At 41.2% G+C, this 26,925-nt stretch overlaps 1 protein-coding gene across 12 annotated transcripts in view; it reads right to left on the bottom strand.

Moving 5' to 3' along the window:
- Positions 1–26,925, bottom strand: part of ARID1B (AT-rich interaction domain 1B) — a 405,450-nt gene that overhangs the window by 90,015 nt on the left and 288,510 nt on the right. For all 12 annotated transcript variants that reach the window (XM_056567064.1, XM_056567068.1, XM_056567065.1 and 9 more), the window contains 2 exons: positions 8,482–8,571; positions 970–1,153 (listed from right to left, as the gene is read on the bottom strand). In XM_056567064.1, coding sequence (XP_056423039.1) covers positions 970–1,153; positions 8,482–8,571 — 274 coding nt within the window. The remainder of the gene's footprint in view (positions 1–969; positions 1,154–8,481; positions 8,572–26,925) is intronic.

The following is a 26,925-nucleotide window of genomic DNA, read 5'->3' as shown; positions in this document are numbered from 1 at the left end:
TCGGCCAAGCACAGCTTAAATTTTCGGTTTCAGACCAAAATTTCCCTTTCGTTGCATCCTTACCAGTCATCAAAAATGGGAAGAAGATGACCACAGGGGACAGAACTGCTGCCACAGAGATGGGAGGAGGTGAATGTGTGTCATTTTTTTTCTAGTACACAAAAATATATATATATATTTTTTAAGAAAAACACTTTTGAGATTTTATTGTGGATCCACAGCAAAAGGAACAGACAGTAGCAGTTTTGTCTTTCCCAAATCTTTTGTAAAACTGACAAAGTGGGGTTTATTTACTAAGAGTGGAGTGTAGGTTTCTTTGTGGGTTTTGATTTCCCACTGGTATTTTCCCAAGGTATTTACTAAGGTTTCCCTACATTTTGCACTTTTCCCTACATTTTGCTTTTTTTACAACTGTTCTGATCTGTCGGGTTTTTCTCAGCTCAAATACAACACTTTTTCTGTGGAAACCTTAGTAAATATGTTGGGATTTTTCAAAACTGTCGGGACCAGGCCCACTTTATCCCGTGGCCATGCCCCCTTTTCGGATTTTCCTTGTAAAATGGAGGGTTTTGTTTTTTTTGGTCGCAAATTGTGTCGCAAGGGACGTGCGTCACAATTTGGACGCAAAACCCCACAAAAAAGAGTCGGGATCACGTTAGTAAATAAACCCCAGTGTGTGCATGAAATTGTCCTTTTCTTATCAACATAGCTGTTGCTGTAATCCACTATGGTCATTCCTTGGCAAATCCACACAGAACATCCTAAGTAAATCTGCCACATATGAGGTTTCCCTAATACTACTAAAAATGAAATTGACACCACCTAGCCTTAACAGTACAGATATCTGTACAGGTTTAGTAATCGACCATGTAAGTTTGGCATGTTGTGCCATGTGCAATGCCACATTATGAGAAGAATGATGAGTAAAATAAAGAAAGAACAAAAATATAGAAATGTATTGCGAAAAACTTGCCTTGCGGTCCATATTGGTTCATCTGTGCTCCATAATTGGCAGTGGAGTTTCCCTGTGGAAAGCTTCCTATAGCAGTGTGCATCTGACCCCCAGGTGATGGATGAGGTGACATAGAGGGTCCAGTCTGCTGAGGTCCATACTGAGACAGCTGGTGGTTTCTTTGGACCACGGGCATATAGCCTATAATTTAAATGGAGAGAAACCATTAGAAAATGACTTTAAGAAACTATTTCTGCCCAGATGCTGGATTTAAAGAATTTAAAAAAACATCCAAGACTGTGTCTGTTTAATATAGAATTATTGCATATTTTCTACTTGTCACTCTAAATAACAAAGCACAGAAATATAGAACAACAGTAGTCAGTGGGAATGTTTCGTAGTAACATCTAGTTTCTTGGTGTTTCATTTCCAAAACATGGCTCATTTTCTTTTTCCTAGCTTCAAAGGAGCCTTCAGGATTCATCAGGCTCCACAGATAAATTCACAATAGTCCTTATCCATACTTAAAGCATCACCAAAAGTACTCTTCTAATTTCCACCATAATTTAGTATTATATCATTTTACAGAAGTAGTCTCCAAACTGTGGTCCTTCAGATGGTGCAAAACTACAACTCCTAGTATGCTCAGAAAACTTTCAATATGGTAGTCCATGTTAAAGATTGTCTGGGTATGCTGGGAGCTTTATACCATCTGGAGGACCAGAGTTTGGAGACCACTGATTTAGAGGATAAAGCCGCATTTATTAGAGAAAATTCACCTGCTTCTCTTCATAAAATTGCAGAGTTAAATCAGTTGTTTCAGGTGACTTTTTTTTTTTAGAATGAGCTGTCATGTTCGTACATGAGGAAGAGTGGTGTTCAAACATGTGAACTGCACCTATACCCAATACACGGGTGCACGCTGCTGTGGCAAGTACAAAACATGTAAAAAAAGAAAATGGCAGCAGCACACTTGGCCAACAAAATGGAGGCTCTTAGCGCACTTTTTGATCAAAACATGTCCCCCCGTACACCACGCGGAGGTGGCCTCATATCGGATGGCACCCTAACTGAGCCTAACACTCATAACACTCACCTCTGCTGGGCATATAGCCTCTGACTGGATGACATGTTGGATCCACTATCAAACCTCCTGTGAAATAGGGGAGGGGATGCACGGCTACAGAGGGAGCCACTCCCCCCAAATTGCACAGCAAAAACATCAGATAGTTAGGGTCCGCGTGGTGGATGGGGGGACATGTTTTGATCAAAAAGTGCGCTGAGCCTCCATTTTGTTGACCAAGTGTGCTACTGCCATTTTCTTGTTTTACAAACATGTGAACTGTCACTCTATTCACTTGTTATAGGACTGCTGAACATAGCCAAGTACAGCATTTGGTGATCCCCATTAATCCCATGGTGAGTGAATTGAGCGGCAATGCACAAGTTCTATAACATCTACAGTCACACTTGGTACAGAGGAACACCCATTCTCATAATTATAGTCCCAGCAGCAGTGGCGTACCTTTGGTGGTGTGGTCCACCCTGGGTGCCACTGACCTGGGGGGTGTTAAGTCCCTCCAATCCACCTGACCCAGCAGGTAACATGGCTGGTTTGATGAGTGCACAAACCGCCCACATGATTACCTGCTTGCTAACCGGGAAATCCAAGACACTTGTCCTGGATCCCAGGTCAGCGAAGTCCAGCAGTTGGTGTAAGCAGCAACCTACACCAGGAGTGGAGCGTGACCTCTGCCCTGGCACAATTGGTGACATTGCTGCCTGTACCAGATCAAAAGCGGATGAAGAGAGTCTGGCTGCTGATCTGCATGGAAAAGGAGGCAAATATATATTTATTTATTACATTTGCTATTGGCAGGGGAGGGAACTAATGGTTATGGGGGGGGGGGAGGTGATACTGGCTACAATTGGATCCAGCCAAATACTCTAGGTAGGGCTCTGCCCAGCAGCTATTCCACCACCTCTCTATGATTATTATTATTATTTTTTTTACATAAATGAAAACTTATCTTGAATAACCTTATTGTTTAAACTTATTTACTGTACATTTCTTTAAAGTAGGTAGTAAAGACTGTAATATTTATAGAAAAAGTGATTTAATCAAGAAACCGCTCTTATAGTCCAGTCTTCCCAAGAACACAGTTTTATTAGATATTGAGCAATAAGTTGACTTTCTGGTCTCAGCTATTTGTGACCACTCTAGATGGTCTCATTCTCTGCCCATTTCCAAGCGGTTTCTCTAGTTATAAACACACTGCACTGTACGAGACAAACTTAACACCAATTATAATACCACAGAACAGTTAAGACTGAATGTCTTTGTTGCTTCCTATAAAACTGGGTCACATTCCACCGAGATTACAACATTCCTTCCTTAGCATTTGTCTGAGTGGAAATTGTGCAGTGGTGTTAAGAAAGAGGTGGCTTATGCATGGATGCCTGAAGTGGGATGGCAAGCAATATTCAGATATTCATAGCAGGGAAGCATAGAAATCATTTGTGTCTCGGGACTGAAGGGAAAAAAAATTCTTGGCGTGCTTCACTCAGATGTTTTGTGCTAAAAGTATCTACATGGTCTAACCACAGAAGAGTGAATCGGAAAGAGAGCTGACATACCATTCCCGGGAATCTGGCAGCAAGTTTAAAATGGACAATTCAATTCCTGCCAGTGTGCACAGCAAATATGATCCATCGGTTCTCTCTTCTGCCTTGGCCCAAACTGAATGACATCAGTCACTGCTAATACTTTGGCTCCAATAAGTCTCTGGATCTTCTTTTAAGTTTTAACCCTTGTCTCACTGTTGTTAGCATTTTAATAGGCATATAAACTATTTCATACCAAGAATACCTAACACAAAGAAAGCAATTAAAGGGGTACTCCAGCCCTAAGACATCTTATCCTCCTCCCATAGGCTTGCATTGAGGGGGCGGGGTGTGAAGTCACACAGGGGCGGGGCCGTTACATCATGATACTCCGACCCCGTGATTGTGAGTCATCAGATATAGAGCGATCTTCGCTCCGTGAGGCTGATGATAGGGGGTGCTGCATGTGAGATTGTGGGGGTCCCCAGCAATTAGGGGATAAGATGTCTTAGGGCCAGAGTACCCCTTTAGGGTCTATTCACACGTACAGTATTCTGGGCAGATTTGATGCGCAGGATTTCAAGCTGTGTTCAGTCATTCAGTTTACATTGAAATCTGCAGTAGAAAATACTGTGCATCAAATCTGCACAGAATACTGTACTGTACTCATGATATTCTCTTCATTGATTGGTAAAAATGTGAGCGTTCCAGGCCTGAAGAAACGGAACTTCCGCGAAACGCGTTGCATTGTGGGCAATTAAACACCCTGAATTTTATCTTGGTCTCAGCGCTTGATTTTACCTTGCTATCATTTGGAGGATAATTTTATTCATTCACTTGATTGGGAAAACACTGCAATATTTTGAATATCTGCTGTACTGCGAGCAGATGTAAGCATGAAAGAGGCGGCAGCCTGAGCACTCCAACCCTTTCAAACAGATGATCAGCCAGGGTACCAGGCAGAGCTGCCAACAGGAATTTCGGGGCCCCATGCAGCCAAAGCATCTGCCCCCCCCCAATACCAGTTTTCCCGGTAAAACATATTTTTGTATATGTCTACCTGCTTGCTTAAGATTATGCAAGCAACAGTTCCCAGTTCCTGTCCCAAACAATCACCAGTAGCATGAAGAAGATGACTGGAAGAAAGACCAGCATCAATATGTTTTGTTTTTTTCATGGACTACAGCAATAAAGAACAAGGGGGAAGCTTATCAAACTTTCCGCAAAGGTACATTGCAGCAGTTGCCCCTAGAAACTAATGAGATTGATTCTTTCATTAAAAAAAACCTCTAAATTAAAGATAGAATCTGATTGGTTGCTATGGAAAACTGCACCACTGTACCTCGGCACATGTTTTGTTAAATCTCCCCCTAACTCTGTAGATTAGTACACTACCAGAACCAAACTCAATAAATAAATGCAATAGCAGTGTTAAGCTTGTTATATAAGTACTATATCACAATACATCTCAGTACATAAAAACAATATTTACATTAAAATTGAACATTAATAAGGTTATCCTTGGAGGTGTTTCAAAAATGTTACCATCTATCATATAAACCATAAAGTGAATGCTGTAAAGATAACATTGTCAAAAGCACAATAACCATTTAGATCCTGTGACTTATAAGTGACTTCTTTTCTGATTTAAGTCATTCTCCTTTCTTTTCTCTCCATCCGGCTCAGACTACAATAAGGACCATGCTATGCACATATATACTAAATAACCTGCTCTAGTTTCTATAGGGACTAATCAGTGTAGAAATGCATCAATACCAACCCACAAACTGCAACACTTGCTGAGCTTCATAAAAAATATAACAGGGGACAAGCAATTTTCTATTGCTCCGCAGCATCTTGATGCCTTCCTGCTCTAAGAGCAATGCCACTCAACATCTTGGCGCTGCCGAGTAGTGTGTGGTGTAATGATCTGTGATGTCACAGCGCAGCAAGTGTCCTTTATTCAAATAGTACATTTATAGACACACATTCTTCTGTTGCTAGACACACATATAGCTAGATATTGTATAATCACAGTGTATACTAACCATTTAATTGTTTGGAGGTTGCAGGAGATAAGAAACCTCCCCCCTTAAAGTGCGGGGTGGGAGGGGTGATCTCTACAGTGCTTAATAGACATCAGCAGACACCAATGTTGAGCCTGCTCCTTATTGGCCCAGTGTTCCCGCTATTGTCTATTGATGCCCCCCAGAGGTCCAAGACGTGTAGCTATGGAGAGCTCAGTACATAGGGAGGGTCTCCAAGCCACAGGAACACTCCAGCGCTCAGCAGCCATACTCTGGGGGAAAACCAGAGCCCCAGGGGTCACGTGAGGCCTAACAAAAGCCGGCACTGACATTGGGAAATGCCTCCTCACTATAAGAATCAACTTCTACAATATATGTGAGTAGCGCTCAATATTAACAGAGCTGTTCATGTATATATTAACAGAGGGTTTCATGGGTAATACTGTGATCCGGTCTCTAACTCCCAACTGCCTCTTAGCTAACTGTGGACTGAACCAATGCACAATCACTACCTAAAATATTGGATCGATCCAATGAACTGTCCCAACTGTGTCAGCTAATGGTGGCCTGAACCAACGCATCCCTCCCTAAACTAGTGGATTAATCCGACTCAGCAGCACATTGGGGAAAATTCATCAAGACCTGTGCTGAGGAAAAGTTGCCCATAGCAACCAGATTGCCTCTTATTTTTCAGAGGCCTTTTCAAAAATGAAAGAAGCAATCTGCTTGGTTGCTAGGGGCAACTGGTCGACTTTACCTCTGCACAAGTTTTGATGAATGTCCCCAATAAGGTTTATCAAAACCTGTGCAGAGGAATAGTTGACCCTTTGCCTATAGCAACCAATCAGATTGATTCTTTCATTTTCAAAAAGGCCCCTGGAAAATAAAGGAAGCCATCTGATTGGTTGCTATGGACAACTGCCCCACTCTTTCTTTACAGAGTTTTTGTACTCTTTCCCACCAAAACATATGAAGGGGGGAGGGATCACATTCTGCTTGCCAAATTTTAGCCAAATTTAATAGAGCGGTGTATCAATCCCCAACATATTATGTTCAATTTGAGACACATCTATCAAGGCAATTTCAAGCTATCACAGAACATAAACACAGACAAAAGCCATCCAGGTCGAACAGTAGACCTCTCACTTCAGTCAATACAGAGAAACCTCTTTGAGGCGACCACTTAAAATTTCACTAAAGGTAGGAACAGCCAGAAAAGGAGTCCCTAAAAGTCTGCGAAACAGCACTCTAGCCATGTGGATTTACAGCTCTTTTTTTCTGGAAAAACAGTAAGATTCCCTTACACAATCATTTGGTCGCTGTGTTCTCAGCAGGGAACTAGAGTGAAGATATCAAAGCAAATGTTAACATCGATATGTTCTGGACATCCTGGACAAAGGATATCGCCAAAACGTAGGTTGGGGTGGCGTCACTTCTGCTGCACAGGTCACCTTATACTCTGCTTAGGTTTGTACTGTATATTACTTATGCACTTTGCACTTGTCTAATCTGCTCCCATGCTGCTAAAATCTTGGTCTATGTGACTCAGTACACTTACCTTTGTAATTGCACTATTATTATGTTTACAAGTGCTGCAGCGGTGACGCCTCTTTTTGTCCCTATCCCCCCCCCCCCCCGTGTGTGTTTCTTCCCCACTGTATATGTTTTAATTACTATTCAATAAAAATATAAATTTTTATCTCCCATATCAAATGACTCTATTGTTCTTGTGTTGTGCATTCTAGTTCAGAGTTCATACAATTAGCCCCATACCTAACTCAATCACCCTGTTGCATCCGATATACAGTATGTATGTGTATTACATACATACATAGAGATTTTTAGCCTGGTAGAATCATTGAGGTAGTTTGCTATTTGTTATTTTCCTTGGCTGTACTGCATAGACTGTATCACCTGTCTACCCTCAGTAAAGCTAACGTTGTCCGTAACTTGGCGTCGGTGTCTTCATTGTCCCTGTGCCTAGGTATTACCTTCGGGTGGTTAAGGCTAAATCCCACCCTGGCATCATGACAAGAAGGGGTTAATACCATCTGCCCCTAGGGTTATAACAGCTATCCTGCATTGTACCCCACTGACACCACACTATGAGCTACTGCACCATAATTTTTCTGGTAAACTATGTGTAGTATAGTGTACTGAACCTTAAAGTAGCCCCTGCCCCCTATGTATAAAGAGATTTGTAGCTCCTAACAGCTGTTTCTCACTAATATAAGGACTTACTTTAGCTATATAAAACATCTGCCTAATTTTCTTTCAAGGGGTATTCTGGCCAAAGACATTTTATCCCCTATCCATAAGATGTCTGATCGCGGGGGGCCCGCCGCTGGGACCCCCCCCCCCCAATCTCTGTGCAGCACTCATATTCTATGCGAGGCTGTTGCTCCAGCCTCGGAAACCAATGTGTTTTCGGGACTGAAGACGTGAAGTCATGCCCCCTTGTGACATCATGTCACGCCCCTTCCATTCATGTCTATTTGAGGGGGCGTGACTGTCGTCACGCCACCCTCCAATAGACATGAATGGAGGGGGCGTGGCATTATGTCACGAGGGGGGGCGTAGCATTACATCACGTCTCCAGTCCATTTTTTCCCTATTTTATCTTATTTTGAGATAAAATGTTGGGGACTTTAGGACCGATTACTAGTTACCCATAGAGTTCTGTTTTCATCGTAGAATGGTTTCTACTAACAATGTTCGTCCTTGAACATATTAATATTGTTACTTGAAGAACCACTGAAAACAAATATCAATAACAACATGGTAAAAAGGGGCAGAAGACGCTTACAATATACAGCTACAGATTCATTTCATAAAAGTATGTTCAAAAAATGCAGAAAAGTTCAGTATAAACAAGAAAACATTTATTGATTTACTTACCTCTGTCCTGTGGCATTGGTGATTGGCTCAAGGCAGGATGTGAACTAGATTCTGTTTGACCACCCGGAGGTTGTGGAGGCATCTGGCTCCCTATGAATATACAGAAGGCCCATTTATTATAATTTTACATTGAGTATAATATAAACCAATGTACATATGCACAAACAACTTGTAAACCCAAAGTAATATGCTTTCTGGACAATCTGCACAACGTTATTTCTCTACATACAAGCTGTTATAACACAATATAATCTCACATGTACAGCACTACCAAATAGCTTGTTCCCCACTATTAACTGGGGGATCTGCTAACAGATGCAAAATGCCAAAATCTTTGTTTGAGTTACCGAGACACAGCCAAGCTGGATAAACACAACATTTTGACTGTTAACTCTGGGTTAATTTAAGATAATTTGTTATATATATATATATATATATATATATATAATATATACACATTGCATAGCTGTAAGTTACCCATGTTATGCGTGTCCGTTTTTGATCAGTTTTTACTTTTGAGCATGCTCAGAAGAGATATGAGCAAAAAAAAACCTGACACAAACGGACAATAAAGGATATAAACGGATGTAAAATGATGTAGCAGTATGCCACATGTCCTTTTTTATTGTTTTAAATAGTCTGTTAAAATAACAGACAAATGATATCCTATCTCATTAGTTTGCATCCATTTGTTAGTATGGTCCGTTTAGCAGAAATATCGAGAGAATATCGGGACGGGGGAGAACAGCCATGTGAACCTAGCCTTATATAGCTTTATTTATTTATTTAATTTATTTATTTGATCAATTGATTAACTTTTTGCACAGTTATTCCTCTAGTACTGAAGAAGGCAGGGATGACACAACAGGTTTTCTTCCAGTATTCCTCTGCATGCAAATCAGAGAAAATAGTGGTCTAATTCTTGCTAAGCATCATTACACTACCAGTAGTATCCCGCCGTTTAATAAATAAAGACTGGGCAGGGGGGGGGGGGGGGACTGGAGAGGGGGTCAGAAGGGGTTAATATTTCCAGTTTCTTGTTATAGGGGATAAATTGCCTGATCGTGGGGTTCCTGCCGCTGGGGACCCCCGTGATATTGAACGCAGCACCCCAGTTAAAATCAATCCCCGGGGCATGTTCGCTCCGGGTCTGATTACCGACAACCACGGGGCTGGCGGCGTGTGACGTCACGCTCCGCCCCTCAATGCAAGCCTATGGGAGAGGGCGTGACTGCTGTCACGCCCCCTCCCATAGGCTTGCATTGAGGGGCAGAACGTGACGTAACACGGGGCGGAGGCGTGACGTCACACGCCGCCAGCCCTGGGGTTGCCGGTAATCAGACCCGGAGCGAACACGCTCCGGGGATTGATTTTAACTGGGGTGCTGCCTGCAAGATCAGCTCCGGGGACTGATTTTAACTGGGGTGCTGCGTGCAAGATCACGGGGGTCCCCAGCGGCGGGACCCTCGCGATCAGGCATCTTATTCCCTATCTTTTGGATAGGATATAAGATGTCTAAGCGCCGGAGTACCCCTTTAAGCAGCCAACTGATGATGAGCCAACTGCAGTGAATAACCGTAAAAACAAGGCCATAAAACATACCCCTGCAAAAGAGAACATTTGTTTGTTCCCACAAGTTCCAACACAGCAGCCCAGAAGAACTGGTCTACATATGGAGGCATATGTACACTGCTATTCCCACATAGTAGAGAGCCATGCAGAGACAGCAAGTCTTTATAATATAATAAACACTTCTATGTGATCAAGGCACAACAAATGCTGCTCAATCATGGCAATTCCATGTTAGCACAAGAAACCTCTACTTAATATGTGTGTCTGCCTGAGGCACTGCTATCAACAGCATATTTGATAGGAGACAAGGGGATATGGAAGAGAAGAAAAAGACAACTTCAAAACTGCCTGGCAATTCACACCAGATGTGATTTTCAATAAAGAGTTTTGCTCAATATCATTATTTTAGGAATAGATCTTTTAGAAGGAGATTTATCAAGCTCCGTAGTAGATTTTATTTGCTTAAGAAAGTCACACGTTCGCAAGTATTTTTCTATACATACTTTGACTTTTTGATTTTTGCTTATTCTAAAGCACATTTCTGAAATCTACGTAGTAATTATTATATATTTTTATTTTACTTTGTAGTGGTCATGTATTTATCAAATACAATAGTCGCTATTTATGAAGAAAAAAAGTTGCATCTCCGATTAAAAGTCGCATTTGTATTCCAGGTCCAACCTGGCTTACAGAAAATGCATACGTCCGCAGAAAAGGACATTAACACCCACTTCAACAGTTGTTCTTGTTCTGCATCATGAAACAAAGCTACTACATTAATGTTAATTATAGAAAAAATTAATTATCTAACTATTAATTTTTATGTTGAAAATTCACACTGCACACCTTGTTCATTTTAGGACACGTACATGCTGAGGTACATTATAATGCTGAGGCATTATATTGAGGGGCACATGACGGGGGCAATATATGTGAGGAGCACAGCACTTGGGGCATTATATGAGAGAGGCACATGACAAGGGGCCCACCTGTCACATGCCCCTCACATGTAATGCCCCCCGTCATGTTCCCCTCCCATATAATGGCCACCTGTCATACACCCCCACTTATAATGCCCCCTGCCATGTTTCCCTCACAATAAATGTCCCCTTTTATGTGCCATAAAATAAGTTTTCATAAGGCACAGTGTACCATACAGTGCCCCTATGGTGTTTTCTACAGTTTTCTTATTTGCACTGTGCATGGGTGTTTAATGCAATTCTTTTTCTGCTAATGTACACACACTGACATACAGACACACACATTCAACATTCACACAAACACACACACACACACACACACACACACACTCTACTACAGGATCTTACAAAAAATGAAAATTAGGTAGCCCAGCAAACAGCTGACTGTTCGGACACTGCGAGCTGCAGTGACGTGATCACCCTGGCCGGCGCGCTGATGTAATGTCATTGCGACGCTCTGCTGTGGATCACGTCTCCACAGCTCAAATTCTGCAAACAAAGAGCAAGCAGCGTGATAAAGGTGGGTTAATGATGGAGCGGAACAAGGCATAGCATTGTTCAGTGTATGCAATTAAAGAATTGCAAATAATAGTCCCCTATGGGAGCTAAAAAAAAAAAAAAAGTCTAAAAATAGTTTTAAAAAAAGTGAATACATGTGATTTAACCCCTTCCTAAATAAAAGTTGGAACCACCCCCTTTTTCCCATAAAAAAATATATGTAAACAAAAGTAAACATATGTGGTATCGCCGCGTGAATAAATGTCCGATGTGGATGGTCTCCTGAGGGATGTCCTCCCAGACCTGGACTAAAGCATCTGCCAAAACCTGGACAGTCTGTGGTGCAACGTGGCATTGGTGGATGGAGTGAGACATGATGTCCCAGATGTGCTCAATCGGATTCAGGTCTGGGGAATGGGCGGGCCAGTCCATAGCATCAATGCCTTCCTCTTAGAGGAACTGCTGACACATTCCAGCCACATGAGGTCTAGCATTGTCTTGCATAAGGAGGAACCCAGGGCCAACTGCACCAGCATATGGTCTCACAAGGGGTCTGAGGATCTCATCTCGGTACCTAATGGCAGTCAGGCTACTTCTGGCAAGCACATGGAGGGCTGTGCGGCCCCAAAAGAAATACCACCCCACACCATTCAACTGACCAACCGCCAAACCGGTCATGCTGGAGGATGCTGCAGGCAGCAGAATGTTCTCCACGGCATCTCCAGACTCTGTCATGTCAGTCACATGTGCTCAGTGTGAACCTGCTTTTATCTGTGAAGAGCACACGGTGCCAGTGGCGAATTTGCCAATCTTGGTGTTCACTGGCAAATGGCAAACATCCTGCACTGTGTTGGGCTGTATTTACATCCCCCACCTGTGGACATCGGGCCCTCATACCACCCTCATGGAGCCTGTTTTTGACTGAGTGGACACGTGCACATTTGTGGCCTGCTGGAGGTCATTTTGCAGGGCTCTGGCAGTGCTTCTACTGCTCCTACTTGCACAAAGGTGGAGGTAGCGGTCCTGATGCTGGGCTGTTGCCCTCCTACGGCCTTCTCCACATCTTCTGATGTACAGACCTGTCTCCTGGTAGCGCCTCCATGCTCTGACAGAAACTGCAAACCTACTTGCCACAGCTCGCATTGATGTGCCATCCTGGATGAGCTGCACTACCTGAGCCACTTGTGTGGGTTGTAGACTCGGTCTCATGCTACCACTAGAGTGAAAGCACCGCCAGCATTAAAAAGTGACCAAAACATCAGCCAGGAAGCATTCATAGGGGATGAATATTCATAAGCTGGGCCGTGCTGCGGATGAGCGGTGCTGACGTCAGAGTGCCAGAAGGAGTCTTGTAACCCTGCCCGTGCCAGTTAGCAGCTAATTTGCATATCCAGAAGAATGAAGATAACGGGTGAACGGCAGGGCAGATCCAGGCATGGTAGGCAGCATATTGATCAGCATCCCCCGCACTAACAGCCAGTACCTCTGGTTAGTGCAGGGGGAGTTTACTGTTTTCCTTTAAGGTGATTAGGAGAAATTTACAGCAAGTTTGATGCAAATATGGATGCAAATTTCTGTTCCATTCATGGTTAAAATATCTGGTATAGCAAAAAAAAAAAAAAAAAAAGGCTCCTTATTAACAAGACAACAATGTTGCCGACAGGAGTAGTCATTTTTACATTACAAGGTAAATAAGCACCCATAAAGATAAGTAACATGTGTCTGCTTACATTCGATTCTGTGAACTGGTTACTTATTAGAAGGAAAGTTAACTTGTTGGATAAATTCAGAACCCTTCAATAAGCCAACAATTTCATGCTGTGACAAAATCAGTGCAATGTTCCAATGTTTTTAGCATTGGCAGTCACCAAGTAGAAATTGTGCTTCCAAACATTTCCTGCCGCAGTGGTAACATGCCACAATCCATACTCAAGTGACTTAAAAACACAAGAATTTGGCTAAACTACAGGAAAAATGTATTTGTAAACACCAATATAAATATGGAATCACATACTTGTATACATATATGTCCAACAGCAACAGCCCTTTTGATAGAGCGGAGGACCAGCATAGCTTGCTTATTAGACAAGTTGAAAGGGAATCTGGGCAGCTCTATTTGCTGTTACAGAGTACCTCTCCTGATCTTGTTAAATTTTATAATCCTCCCAGTTCACTGCCCCCATCATGATAAACCACCCCCTGCCTTTATTTTTATAATTTTTTAGTTTTCTACCTTGATATTGCTCTGTATTTTCTACTCAGATTCACAGACTGGGAAGAGTCATTACCTAACAGGCGTGAACTTATCTGAAGCCATACAGGGGATAACTTCCTCCCTCTACTACACACAGCCCACAGTAGTTTAGTATTTGAGATGAGCTATGATTGGCTAAGGCTGCACAAACCACCCTCAGCATTTCCTGATTTTGGACTTCTGCCAGGCCAGCAGAAGTCCAAAGTCTGTGAAAAAGATGGGGGAAATGTGCTCTGGACAAGTAGGGAGACACCCTACATAAAAAATTCTGGACAACCCCTTTAAGCAAAACACTTTGCAATAGTTTAGAATGCCTATTGTTATTCTCCATGGCAAAAGATAACATCACTGTTTTCAATTTAGTCATCAAGTGTGCAACTGTGTCATACATTTTATTTAGTAGAATTGCTCATCTGGCATGCAGCAGTATTCTTGAGATAGCCCACTGCCGTCATGGGGAAAGCAAACTCCATATGGTTTCTCAGCAGCTTACCAATGGGCTACATGCTGCTTCACAACAGTCTATAAGCCATGATCTATAGATGATTGCACCTTTCTCTAACAGGGTATCAGCTCTATTTGATGCAGAAACATTTTCCTCTTCTCTATAGAATCATATTAGACTAAAAAGAAGTTGAGTTTATTACAAACATGTGCATTTTTATTGTTTCATGCCATCTTTTCATCTTGATCCTTTATCGATGATATCTTTGCGGTATCTTTGTAACCTTGTCAAAAGCCCCAAATCTGACTACTCTGCTTTCCATGTCTCTATGCCTTTTTAATCAAGTTAAAACTTTCATTAGTTTGGTACCCTCAGCAAGGTCAGTGAGAACACTCATTTGATCGCTTTTAATGTAGTTTCCAAGCACAAGCTCCTTGTCACTTTCTTTTTGGAAAGGAGAGTATCAACATTAACAATCACTGGTTACACCATTTATAAAACATGCAGATGTGGATTATTAAAGATTAATGCATTTCTGGATTGATGTCGGCATTCCGTTTGTCTCATGCCGAAACCAATTCTGTTATTCATTAGTCAACGACAAATCAGATCATGGGGATGCTGCATAGGACTCAAAGGTGCAAACGTGGATAGAGAATGAGTGATGAAACCAGTTACAAAGCTACTTAATCTAGATCATCATAGGAGATGTGCTGCCATCTAAGGATGTAAGGACAATAAAGGAGAATGGCAAAAGGTTGATTGCAACCAGGATAGGACCAAGACACAATATGCATGGAGCCGCCACATTCTTCTGAAAAATTGTTTGCACACACCGCAGAACAGTTTCATGATAAGTCAATAACTGGAAATGGTCCCTAAAGCTTGTATTGAAATGCACTGAAAGTGTCACGAATTGATATGAAAGAATTGCTACATAACATTGAGACTCAGCTAAACAAAGGATAACAACTACTTTAGATCTGGACTTACAGAGCACAAATGACAAATGCCCTGGTATGCCAGGAATAACTGGGGCACAATAGTTGAAAGGGCATCCTGAAGAAAGGATTTTTCTCATTTAGAGCAGTGTTTCCAAACAAAAAATTGCTTCATTGAAGTATGAAGCTTTCACCTGTGCTTTCCTCTTTATAACTCATCATAACCCTGATTTTAGTTTCCTATCATTCAGCCAACAATGTTTTACCTGATGCAGAACTTCCCTTGTAGCCTGTCAGTTCCAAAGATTTAGAAAAACGTACCTGGTTTTGTTACATTAACCCTTCAAAGAGGTGACACGTTGATTTTAGTGCCTTTTTGCTATTATTGAGCCCCTGAGAGAACCCTCCATAGTGCACATCTATTCTCTTCATTTCAGGGTGTGGGACCATGGCAGGGTTGTTTGACAGCTATACAAACTCAATTATTTCCTTTTCTTTACTTCTCTGGCCAATCACAGCCCAAAGAGAAGTTGTTTTAAACAACTGTAACCATTATTTTTATTTTTATTTTTTAGAAAGGAAGGATTGTCCGGCACCAGGTATGTTCTAAAAGATCACTTCTTTATTCATGCCATAGCAAGGAAACAGACATCACAGGACTGTAATAAAGTGACGCGTTTCGCTCTCTCTTGAGCTTAAACGTAGCTTAAATGTCTACGTTTAAGCTCAAGAGAGAGCGAAATGCGTCAGATTATTACAGTCCTGAGATGTCTGTTTCCTTGCTATGGCATGAATAAAGAAGTGATCTTTTAGAACATACCTGGTGCCGGACAATCCTTCCTTTCTATACGCTGTTGAAGTCGGGGCGGGAGCACAGGTGTGTTAAGGATCTGCCACCTGCGGTGAGCGGACATTACTGCATTTGGACTTTCATTATTTTTTTTTATTTCAAACTTTCATTGCAAATAAAAAAAAAACTCTGGCATAATAGTCTTATTACATCCAAAATAAAACATAACTTTTTATTTTATTTTTTTATTTACAGCCATGGCAAACCCCACTGAACTCAATGGGCAGCAAAGCAATCTGCTGCAGATTTTCCTCTGCTGAAAATCATCGGAAGCAAATCTCGCACAGGTTAACCCACAGAAAATCCACCTGTGTGAACGCACCCTTAGGGTAGGGTCACACGTAGCGCAATCACAGTGTATTGCATGATGCGGCTGTGCCAATCAGTAAAGTGAGCTCTATGCTGCGGCCGGGTACCTCTGCTTGTCTACATATCTGCTACGAGCAGACACACAGAGTTACCCAGCCGTAGTAGGGAGCTTGCTCTAGTGACTAGCATTGGCGCATACACAGTGGGAAATACGTTGTGGATGAGCTAAATGTGACCCTACCCTTAGGGTGTATTTACATGCACAGTATTCTGCACATATTTGATGCACAGAATTTGAAGCTGCTGATTTAATGCTGCAAATGTCTAAGTCAACTAAATAACTGAACTCCACATTAAATATGCTCGGGATACTGTACGTGTGAATATACCCCTAGAGTCCTAAAACATGAAATTTTACTCTCTATGAGGCCTAAAACATTTCTGGTTATGAACAGGTTACGGAAAAAAAGATTTTTAATTTAATTTTGTCTTATTGCTATTACATTATCAAAACTTGTTCCCATCCCCATGATATAATAAGACACAACCTGCTGGTGAGACATTAATTTTAAATAAAAGTTTGTTATTTAGTGTAAAGTATTCAATATAATCTAAAACGGTTTTCTAGGAAAGTAAAAAGACTAGGCCCATTCCAAACACTTGTAAAGTGCCCGAGCTGTGGTCACATGCAAGGTGCCAACAGAGTCTATAAGAGAGAGAGGTGTTAAGTGTCCAGCTGCTTCCACTGCGCACACAAACACGGATTAAAAATACATGACCGCTACACTTCTCTCCGAAATGCAGTTTTCCATTTACATTAATCTTCATTTATTCATGAAATATGAAAACACTGTGAAATATATATTCATCCATTAAATTGTTTAGTTATTCTGTATGTCAGTTAGATTATATATACAGCACACTGTATAGCCCTGTGACATAGCCAAAATGTTGCACAGAACATGGGTGAATGAAGCATTTTCATTATTGGAACCCTTGGAATTCTGCAACATTTTCTATATCAAGAGAAAAAAACAACAACTGTATAAGAGTCTGGATCAAAGACAAATCTGCTGTTACCACTACCTGACCTTGAATGTGCTGCTTCCTTTTGGATATATACACTGTATAACAAATATACCTTGGTGCCTTTGGCTAAAACTGAAAAATTTAGTAGCCAAACTATTATTTTTTGTGTCACCACTATTCTCGCTGTCAAAGTATGCGGAATCTACGCTGGAGCCTAGATGTGAGCCTAGCCCAAGGCTTCAGACTTCACATCTCTAGGTACAAGATGTAGCGATCGCATTACAAATTTTTTTCATCCATACTTAAAAAGTGAATGAAACATTTTCTTTTCTGGATTATAGCTAGATATGGAAACATGTTCTTTATTATCTGTTTTGAAATACTTTTAATTTAAAATATACATTATTATGGCGGCAGCCATCTTGCCCGAGACATTTTCAATAACACTCAGAGATATACCTTATGGCAAGCCTCATGAACAAAAGTAACAATAGACAGGTTCAAGCCCTATTCACATGAATGGAATAATTTACTAGGAATGCTCTGTGACCTGTGCTGAAATCATTCCTCAGGGAAGGGAGGCTGAGCTCTGAGTTTTAGCTATTGTGAAGAGTTGTTTTATCCACTTTTATCATGGTATCCTCTCTTCACTGTACTTCTGTATGTGATGATAAGAAGGAGACTGCTGGAAAGTGGACCGTACAGTAGAGGAATACTCAGCTTAAAGGAGAACTCCAAGATAATTTTTTTTTTTTAAATTTCCCTATGCTGTCAGCATTTAAAAAAACAAACAAGACTTACCAGTCACTGCTCCCCCAATTCCTCCAGTATCCCGCTATGACCCCCGCAGTGATCCTCTTCCTAGTTGCCAGTGGTTGATATGTCACACTGCAGCTCAGCAATGTCCTGCCCCGGCCTGTGACTGGCTAAGTGGCAGTAAGTTGTATTCAGTCTTGACACCAGAAAGAAGACCTGAAGACATCACACTGCCACTCAGACGGCGATTTGTTGAGCCACAGTGTGACAAATCAATCAACGGCAACCAGGAAGACAATGGCTGCGGAGGCCATAGCGAGATACCGGAGGCACCGAGGAAGCAATGCATGTAAAAACAACACATGCCTACCATTCCTGTTTATTTCAATGGGAAGTAGGAAATAAGTCCCTAACACATTGCAAATCTCTTGCAAGAACAAAGGATTGGGCATGTTAAAATCCAGTATGGTTGGTCTCTCTTTGAAGAGTCTTAACAGTATAGGAATTTAATAAAGGCAACCTAAAGTTTCTTTATATGATCAATTTTAGAAGTTTAATAGTAGTTGACATGGGTATTTTTTTTATTAGCCATAATATAACCACAGTATTGTACTAATTGTTCTTATGTGGCATCATATATACAGACTAAAGCTAGGTTTACACATTGTTTGTGTTTACGCTGCGTATTTCACGCTGCACAAAATTTACGGCAGCAGCGGGAAATACGCTGCGTATTCCTTGCTCACTATACACACAGGGCTTTCCAGCGGCAGCCCTATGTGTGTAGTGAGCTTTGGAGGCGGGGCCGTGTGCCGGCGTGACTGTGATGCGCGGCTCCGCCTCCAAATCTCACTGCACGCATAGGACTGTCGCCAGATTTTAAACTCAGATGCTACAAATGGATTCAGCTGTATTCCATACAGAATCCATTTCAAACTGACACATTAAAGGGTACCTCATCAAAAAAACTTTTGATATATTATAGATTAATGTATGCAGAATAACTTTACAATTGCATGTTATTAAAAAATATGCTTCTTTCTATTTAATTTTCCACTTTGAAGAAATGACCACTAGGGGTCTCCCTACCAGTCCTGGCAGCAAGCATTTCAGACTCATGCTGGAGTCCTAAACACTACGAGCTGCCAGTCTGCTTTGTTCACAAAGGAGAACACTCAGAGCTGCCAGCCTGCTTTGTTCACAGCCTGTTTGGCTGTGAACAAAGCAGGCTGGCAGCTCTGAGTGTTTAGGACTCCAGCATGAGTCAGAAATGCTTGCTGACAGGACTGATCGGGAAAAATACAATAGAAAGAAGCATATTTTTCATTAACATGCTATTGGAAAGTTATTCAACATTCATTAATCTAAAATATATCAAAAGTTTATTTGATGAGAGGTACCCTTTAAAAAACTAAAATAAACAAACAAAAACATTTAACTGCAATGTATGTTTTTTACTGAATACAATAAAATGGTCTACTCTTTTGTATACAGCAAAATTAAACGTAATAAAACCAGTGAAACAGACACACAAATGTAGTGTGAGCCCAGTCATCCAGAAATTCGCTATTTTCTATTGTCGATAAATTACATTATTTTTTATAACATCCTTTTCAATGTATGTTCTATTATGCTCTAGTTTTATACTTGAAGAAAACAGCAGTATAAAGAGTTAAAAATACTAAGGGACCATAATCCCTTACTGTACCGAAATGTCCCATATAATGCCCTCTCTCAGCATTCTCCCTCTCAGAGACCTTGTGCCCCTGTTTAATATTTAACGGACACTATACTGCTGAGGTAACCTACTAGGGAAACCGCTGACTTGAAGACTTGAGCCCAAAAAAAAAAAAAAAAAAAAAAACAGAGCCTTGAAACCGTTTCCTTATTTACATTTTTGCTTTGTTAGTAAACTGGTACGATTTGGCACAGGAAGCAAGACAAATGAAATTAGCATTTGCTACGTTGTCTGGCAGCAGCCGTGCATTTTGATGATGTGCTGTGTCAGCTTTCACTGCTGGTTTCGGTGAAATTAGTCAAAGAAAGAGAAGGAAAAAACATCATCCCATATAGAGACAATCTCATTTTTTATGCCGCTCTGGCATCGGTTTGCTTTCCCAAACATATCCTTATTGTGGATAATTTCATTATTCAACACAGCATTGTTTGGGTTCCCTCTAAACAAACAAGGCTAAATGTGCTACAGTGTTCTTCCTGCATGCTACAGAACAAAGACGGAAAAAGGTAAATCTGGACTGTCATAAACGAGGCGACTTGGGGATTCTCTTTTCAGCTATTTTTATTTAGCAAAAAAATAAAAAAGTAAATAAAAAAAATAAAAAACAACAACATTCATAAATATCTTTTACACACACCACAAAGTACATTAACTATTCACAATTGATTATAAGTTCACACGCATACATCATGGATTTGCTGCAGACACAAATTACAGTACTATATATGTGAACGTTGTTTTTGTCTATCATACCTGTCATTATCTTGCGGATTAAAGCGCAACTGTCATCATATTTTGACCCCCCCAGACCACTATAATGGTGTTCCAGATGATTATTAGGTGACTGCAGCCACAACCTTTATTGCTGTTTGTTCTTCTTTTCCTGCTAATAAAAAACTTTTATCCAAAAGTCAGGCACAGTCGTATAGGCATGGCTTGGGGTTCGCCAACCCCTGCCGCCGCCACGCCTATCCTGCCTTCCAGCGCTGGGACAGCTGTGTCTTACTACACAGTGCATCCACAGCGCATGTGTCCCATCGGCTCTAACGTGCGCGCGCCGCCTCGTCCTGAGATGACAGAGCAAGCCAGCGGCTGCCGTAAATTTCCCGCTGCTGCCGTAAATTTTGCACAGCGTGAAATACGCTGCATATACGACAGTTGGGAACGCACCCTAAAGAGCAGTCACAGAGCAAGATACACAACATTTACTTTTCTCCTACTTTGCAAAATGAAGAAACAAAATACTTGGCTACAATTATTTAGGCCACTTATACTTGTTTGCAGGACACTCACGAACAGTCTTTAGAAATTTCTTTCAGTCACTGTTAACATTAAAAAAAGACCCAATAAAGTTATCTTTACACTAACTTATTGACAATGCTGGCTTCACATTTTTTACAAGTACTTTACCCACCCAATCAATATCTTAAAGTTACTTCTACTCCTACCATTCATCCACATCTTCCCACACTCCCTTGGTTGAACTTGAAGGACCTGTGTGTTCCATCATACTATTTGTAACTCTAAAATACAATCTGCATTGAGTACACAGGAAAGGGATCAATTCTATTTTGGGCCCACATCAAAGCATTTTCCCTACCAGATCCTGCCAAAGTTCTATTCAGTTCATCTGTGCCTCAAGGTTAAATCAGCAAGGTCCCTTCACAAACCTGAAGCAGCTGTTTAAAGGCCCTATTACATTGGCCAATTATCAGCTAAACAGGTTGACATCGCCTGTGTAATGGGGCAGGGATCAGCCGATGAATGACCAAATGCTTATTCCCGTGCTGGTGAAGGTGCATCGGCCCATGTATGGGTCCTAAGTCTGGCTCCCCCTAATCCAATTTGCTCCTGGGCTCTTATAGACCCAGCAGAGTCCTATCCCTCCAAAACCTACCCTTTCCATAATTGACAAACACATTGGTCCTCATTTACTATTGCAAACCCGACATGTTTTGTCATGTTGTGCGCCAGAAATTCTGTCTGCGCCAGAATTGAAAAAAATCCGACTAACTCTCCATTATACCAAGAAAACACAAAAAAAAGGGGTGTGTCCATTGGAAAAGGGGCGAGATCACCGAAAAGGGGCGTGGGCCCGACATATTTACCCAACATATTTGCTAAGGTTTCCACAAAAACCCCACAGATTAGAGCATGTGTAAAAAAAAAAAAATGTAGGGAAAGTAGAAAATGTAGGGAAACCTTAGTAAATACCATGGAAAAAAAATTGTAGGGAAATAAAACCAACAAAGAAACCTACACTGATTAGTAAATCAGGGCCATTGCCTCCATGCCAGCCCACACAGCGTTTATCAGGGTCCTCTCCCCAAAGAATAGACTCTCTCAGCCCACTAAAGTCCATAATGATTCTTATAGGGAAGTTCATAATCGGATTAAGATTCTCCAGGCTTTGTGCAGCGGCATTTGACAGCTCTCATCATGGGTTTCCCAAGGAATACACCAGACTATCCACTATGCAGCATTTCCACAGGCCTACATAGCACACTTTGGCTCTGGACCCCATTCTCTGCAATGGGCAAGATGGTCCAGCCTCTCAGTCCACTAACACTCCTTTAGTAGACAATCCAACAACGCCCAACAGTTATGACACTTTCTTACTGGACAGGCGCCAAATCTACTCTATCCTGTAGCCCATTTAAAGGCAACCTGTTTGGACTATTCACTATTGGTGTGCCATCTTCCTGGGCCCACGCGAATGCTAGAAACTCCTCCTCCTGTTTGCAGCTGAGAGACAAAGCATTCTGGCTTTCTGCTACTGTGACAGGACATGGAGGTGCTGATGAATACAGCGGCCTATACCTATACAAATTATATACATAAAATACTTTTATTTACAATAGGGCAAAAAAAATTGTCTTAGTTAACAATGTAGATAAACCCCTCACAAAATGACTCTACTTTTTACCTTTATTTCCCTTTAATGGTACAATAATCAGGCTTTATTACGTCACAGAAAGGTTTAACCGCTGGGATCTGAGTTCATCAGATACCAGCAACCGTGGCAGCAATGAATCGTGTGGTGATTGGGTATACATCTGCCCTCCAAATTGTGCATGTGCAGGTATGCTGACAATGCAATCACTTCGACATAACAGAACATCAAGGTGCTGGAACTACCTCGCATCACGTTGCATTAAAGGGGTACTCTGGTGAAAATCAATTTTTTTTTTAAATCAACAGGTGCCAGAAAGTTAAACAGATTTGTAAATTACTTCTATTTACAAATCTTAATCCTTCCCGGACTTATCAGCTGATGTATAATAATAGAAAAAGTAGTGTAGTTCCTTTCTGTCTGACCACAGCGCTCTCTGCTGACACCTCTGTCCATGTCAGGAACTGTCCGGAGCAGGAGAGATATTCTATGGGGATTTACTCCTACTCTGGACAGAGGTGTCAGCAGAGAGCACTGTGGTCAAACTGAAAAGAACTGCACAACTGATAAGTACGGTTTTTAATAGAAATCATTTACAAATCTTTTTAACTTTGTGGAACCAGTTGATTTGAAAACCATTGTTTTCCACTGGTGTACCCCTTTAATAGGTTAAACCATACAATATAAGTTTAAAGCTAAAAAGTAAAATGACAAAAAAAAAAAAAAAAAGAGAACAGTTATAAAACATTGGGCTAATAAGCAGTGCCTTTAATGTATCCTATCGGCCTTTTGCAGTAAAGATTCCCAATATTACTTGCATGACATGAAATAGTTGTTCATGCTGACAGCTAGATGTCACTACTGAGGCTTCTGAATGCAAGATTTTATTTTCTAAGTTAGGAAACATATCAGTGTTCTACACTAGAACATACCATGTTTATTATGTTTGTGTATATGTTTTGTTCAATATAAGAGATAGTGTTCATGCTATTCATAGTACTCTGGTTGACGATTGTAAAGACGAAATGGAAGAATAAAAGTTAGACCAGTACATATAGCTTATAGCTCTATCTCCGGCTCGGATCACATGTAGTACTGTGGTCAGTATTTTAGCCACAATTAGAAACCACTCCAAAACACAAACATTTGAGTGAAATAATAAACGCCCGCTGGATTTTTAAAATACACAGCTTTTTTTATGGTGGAAAACCTTTATGTAGGTCATTTGGTAGGTGTAAAGCAGACATCAAGAGTTTCACAACTTTTACCACAGATTATGTTAAAAATGTATATAAAAAATGGTAAATACAATGTTAGAATGAAGCTAAAACATTCGATAAAGTTGTTTTTACATTTTTTTATATCCACTAAAACATTGACACGACCTACATCCAATGATAGGAGCCAAATGAAGAACTGGACAAGTGGATTTTATAGTCAAAACACTCAGGCCCTCATTTACTTAGAAAATCGGGATGTAAGTTTATCTTGCTTTCTTACCCGACTGCTTTTTCCCCCTGGTATTTATTATTATGTCGCATCCTGTTTGTCGCACGTGGGTTTTGTAGGTTTTGGTTTCCAACTCCTCTGAGTTGTCGGGAAAAAATCCACAACAATTCAACAAATTCGGGTTGGAAACCTTTATAAATACGTGGGAAAGCTCAGTAATGTCGGGTTACGCCCCTTTTTCGGGTTTGGGAGAATCCACATCGGGTCCGTCGGGAAAAAATGTTGCATCGTGTCGCAGACTGGCGCACGATGTCTGCGACATGTTGCAGACAAAGATGCGCCAAAAAAACCCGACAAAACAAGTCAGGTTTAGAATAGTAAATGAGGGCCTCAGTCTATAAATTTGCAATAAAAAATAATGTTCTTGAAACAGATTTACTAATGCAGAAAATGTACGTATGCAATGTTTATTACAACTACAGTATTATCAATGTCTATAGTCAAAATAAAGCTAAATGTAGGGATTTCCAGTCAGGACATATAGTAGATCACAGGACTGTTCTCGGCAGCACACTAAATATCACTAAGCAGTTGGCAGGGACTTATACGTTGGCAGCATTAGTGAAGAAAAATCAGGAGAAAAATTATCTTGTTGAATGCCAGGCTCCTAGGAATTAGTGGATGGACCTTGTACATAATGATGCAAGTCAAAAAATGTCTCGTGTTTCTGGCCAGTATCAATCGGTTAGTGGATGAAATATTACCATAAAACAGTAGTTAAGATAAAAAATAAAAAAAATAAAAAGATACAGAAAAACGAAAGGAGCGGCACTCCCTAGCATGATAACATTTTGCATTGATTGAATAAAAAAACGGCCGACATAAGACTACTAACCTCTGACTTTATTTTTTGACTTTTTTGACTTTGCATTACAAAGCATATGTCACAGTGGAGGCATGCTGTACTGTACAGTGATCCCTCAACTTACAATGGCCACAACATACAATAGTTTCAACATACAATGGTCTTTTCTGGACCATTGTAACTTGAAACCAGACTCAACATACAATGTACAGACAGTCCAGATCTGTGAAATGTGTCAATGGCTGGAAGAACTGACCAATCAGAATGGGCATTTTACTGGTAAAACCCCTGTATTACTGAAGTGTATGCACTGACTGGTGTCTGGTAGCGCCCCCTACAGTACAGGGAGGTATTACTTGTTCTGTACTACTCTTTACCTGTACCAGGGTTAGCTGCTCCTTTGGACACCAGGTGAGGGCGCTCCATGTAACTTTTTTAGGACATTGTGTATTCTGTACAGGACCCCGAAGAAGCTCCTGTCCTCTACATAGACCAGCATTTCCCAACCAAGGTGTCTCCAGCTGTTGCAAAACTACCACTCTCAACATGCCCGGACAGCCAAAGGATGTCCGGGCATGATGAGAGTGGTAGTTTTGCAACAGCTGGAGGCACCCTGGTTGGGAAACACTGACATAGACAGTGATTTACAGCTCCCAGCAGCTCTTTCTTACTTTTATATGTAAGGATTTGCTTTATCTATATAAGTTATCTACTTATTTTTCTTTAATCTTCACTTTTTCTTATTTTTGGATGACATTTTGGTGGCTTCAGAACCAATTACCAGGTTTCCATTGAGTTATGGTCTCAACATACAATGGTTTCAACATACAATGGTCATCCTGGAATTAATTAATATTGTAACTTGAGGGACCACTGTATCTAGCTGCTGCACCAAACAGAGCTTTCTTTAAATCCTAAGTAGAGCTTAAGTGCAGAAGGTGGAGAAAAAAATCTCCTGGAAATGGTGTAGTCAACGGCGCTCTCCTCTGGATGCTCGGGAGCTGTTTAGCAAATAACCAGCAGGAAGCGGACCTCTGTGCACACAGTGCGGGCCTGGGCTCCTCCGTCTGCTCAGCTACTGGCCGGAGACACATGCAGAGTGCAGTAAGGACTTCCTAGCAACTACGACAAAACTCTGGGCTTCAGTAACGAAAGTGAAAACCGCGCAGCGGCACTGTAGCCTGGAGTTTTGTCGTAGTTGCTAGGAAGTCCTTACAGCGCTCTGTATGTGACTCCCGCCAGTAGCTGAGCAGACGGAGGAGCCCAGGACCACGGTGACCGCCCTGTGTGCACGGAGGTCCGCTTCCTGACCGTTATTTGCTAAACAGCTCCCGAGCATCCAGAGGAGAGCGCCGTTGACTACACCATTTCCAGGAGATTTTTTCTGCATTCTACAGACCGTCTGAGCACGGGACCGGTGCAGGCTGCACTCCTCTGTTACACCACTGATTTTGGAACCAAGCCCTCCATGGTGTTGTGCTCATAGTACAACACACAAAGGTGAGCAAATTTTTACCTTCATGCACATGTTTTATTCTGAAAAGGATCTAGTCTGCTTTTTTTTTCATAAAAAAAAAAATAGAGCTTGAGGAGACACACTGTGAATATGGAGGAAAATGGTTCTGTGCCTGCTGACTACCTTGTTTGTGAAGAAACACCTGCACAGGATTATGTTCTACAGGTATGTATCTATTAATAACAGACAAAAACAGACAACGCGTTTCAATCTCTTCCTGGGATCTTTCAGGTCAGTACCTTCATAGTAACTAAGGAAAGTTCCAAAACAGGATTGAAAGGAGTTTCATGTTTTTTAAAATAATAAATACCCCACCGCAGAGTAGCATACTGTACAGGTGTTTTCGTAC

Source organism: Hyla sarda, chromosome 3 (genome assembly GCF_029499605.1).
Source record: "Hyla sarda isolate aHylSar1 chromosome 3, aHylSar1.hap1, whole genome shotgun sequence".
NCBI lineage: Eukaryota > Metazoa > Chordata > Amphibia > Anura > Hylidae > Hyla > Hyla sarda.
Note: the sequence above shows the minus strand (reverse complement) of the source record. Positions and strands in the feature narration are given on the sequence as shown.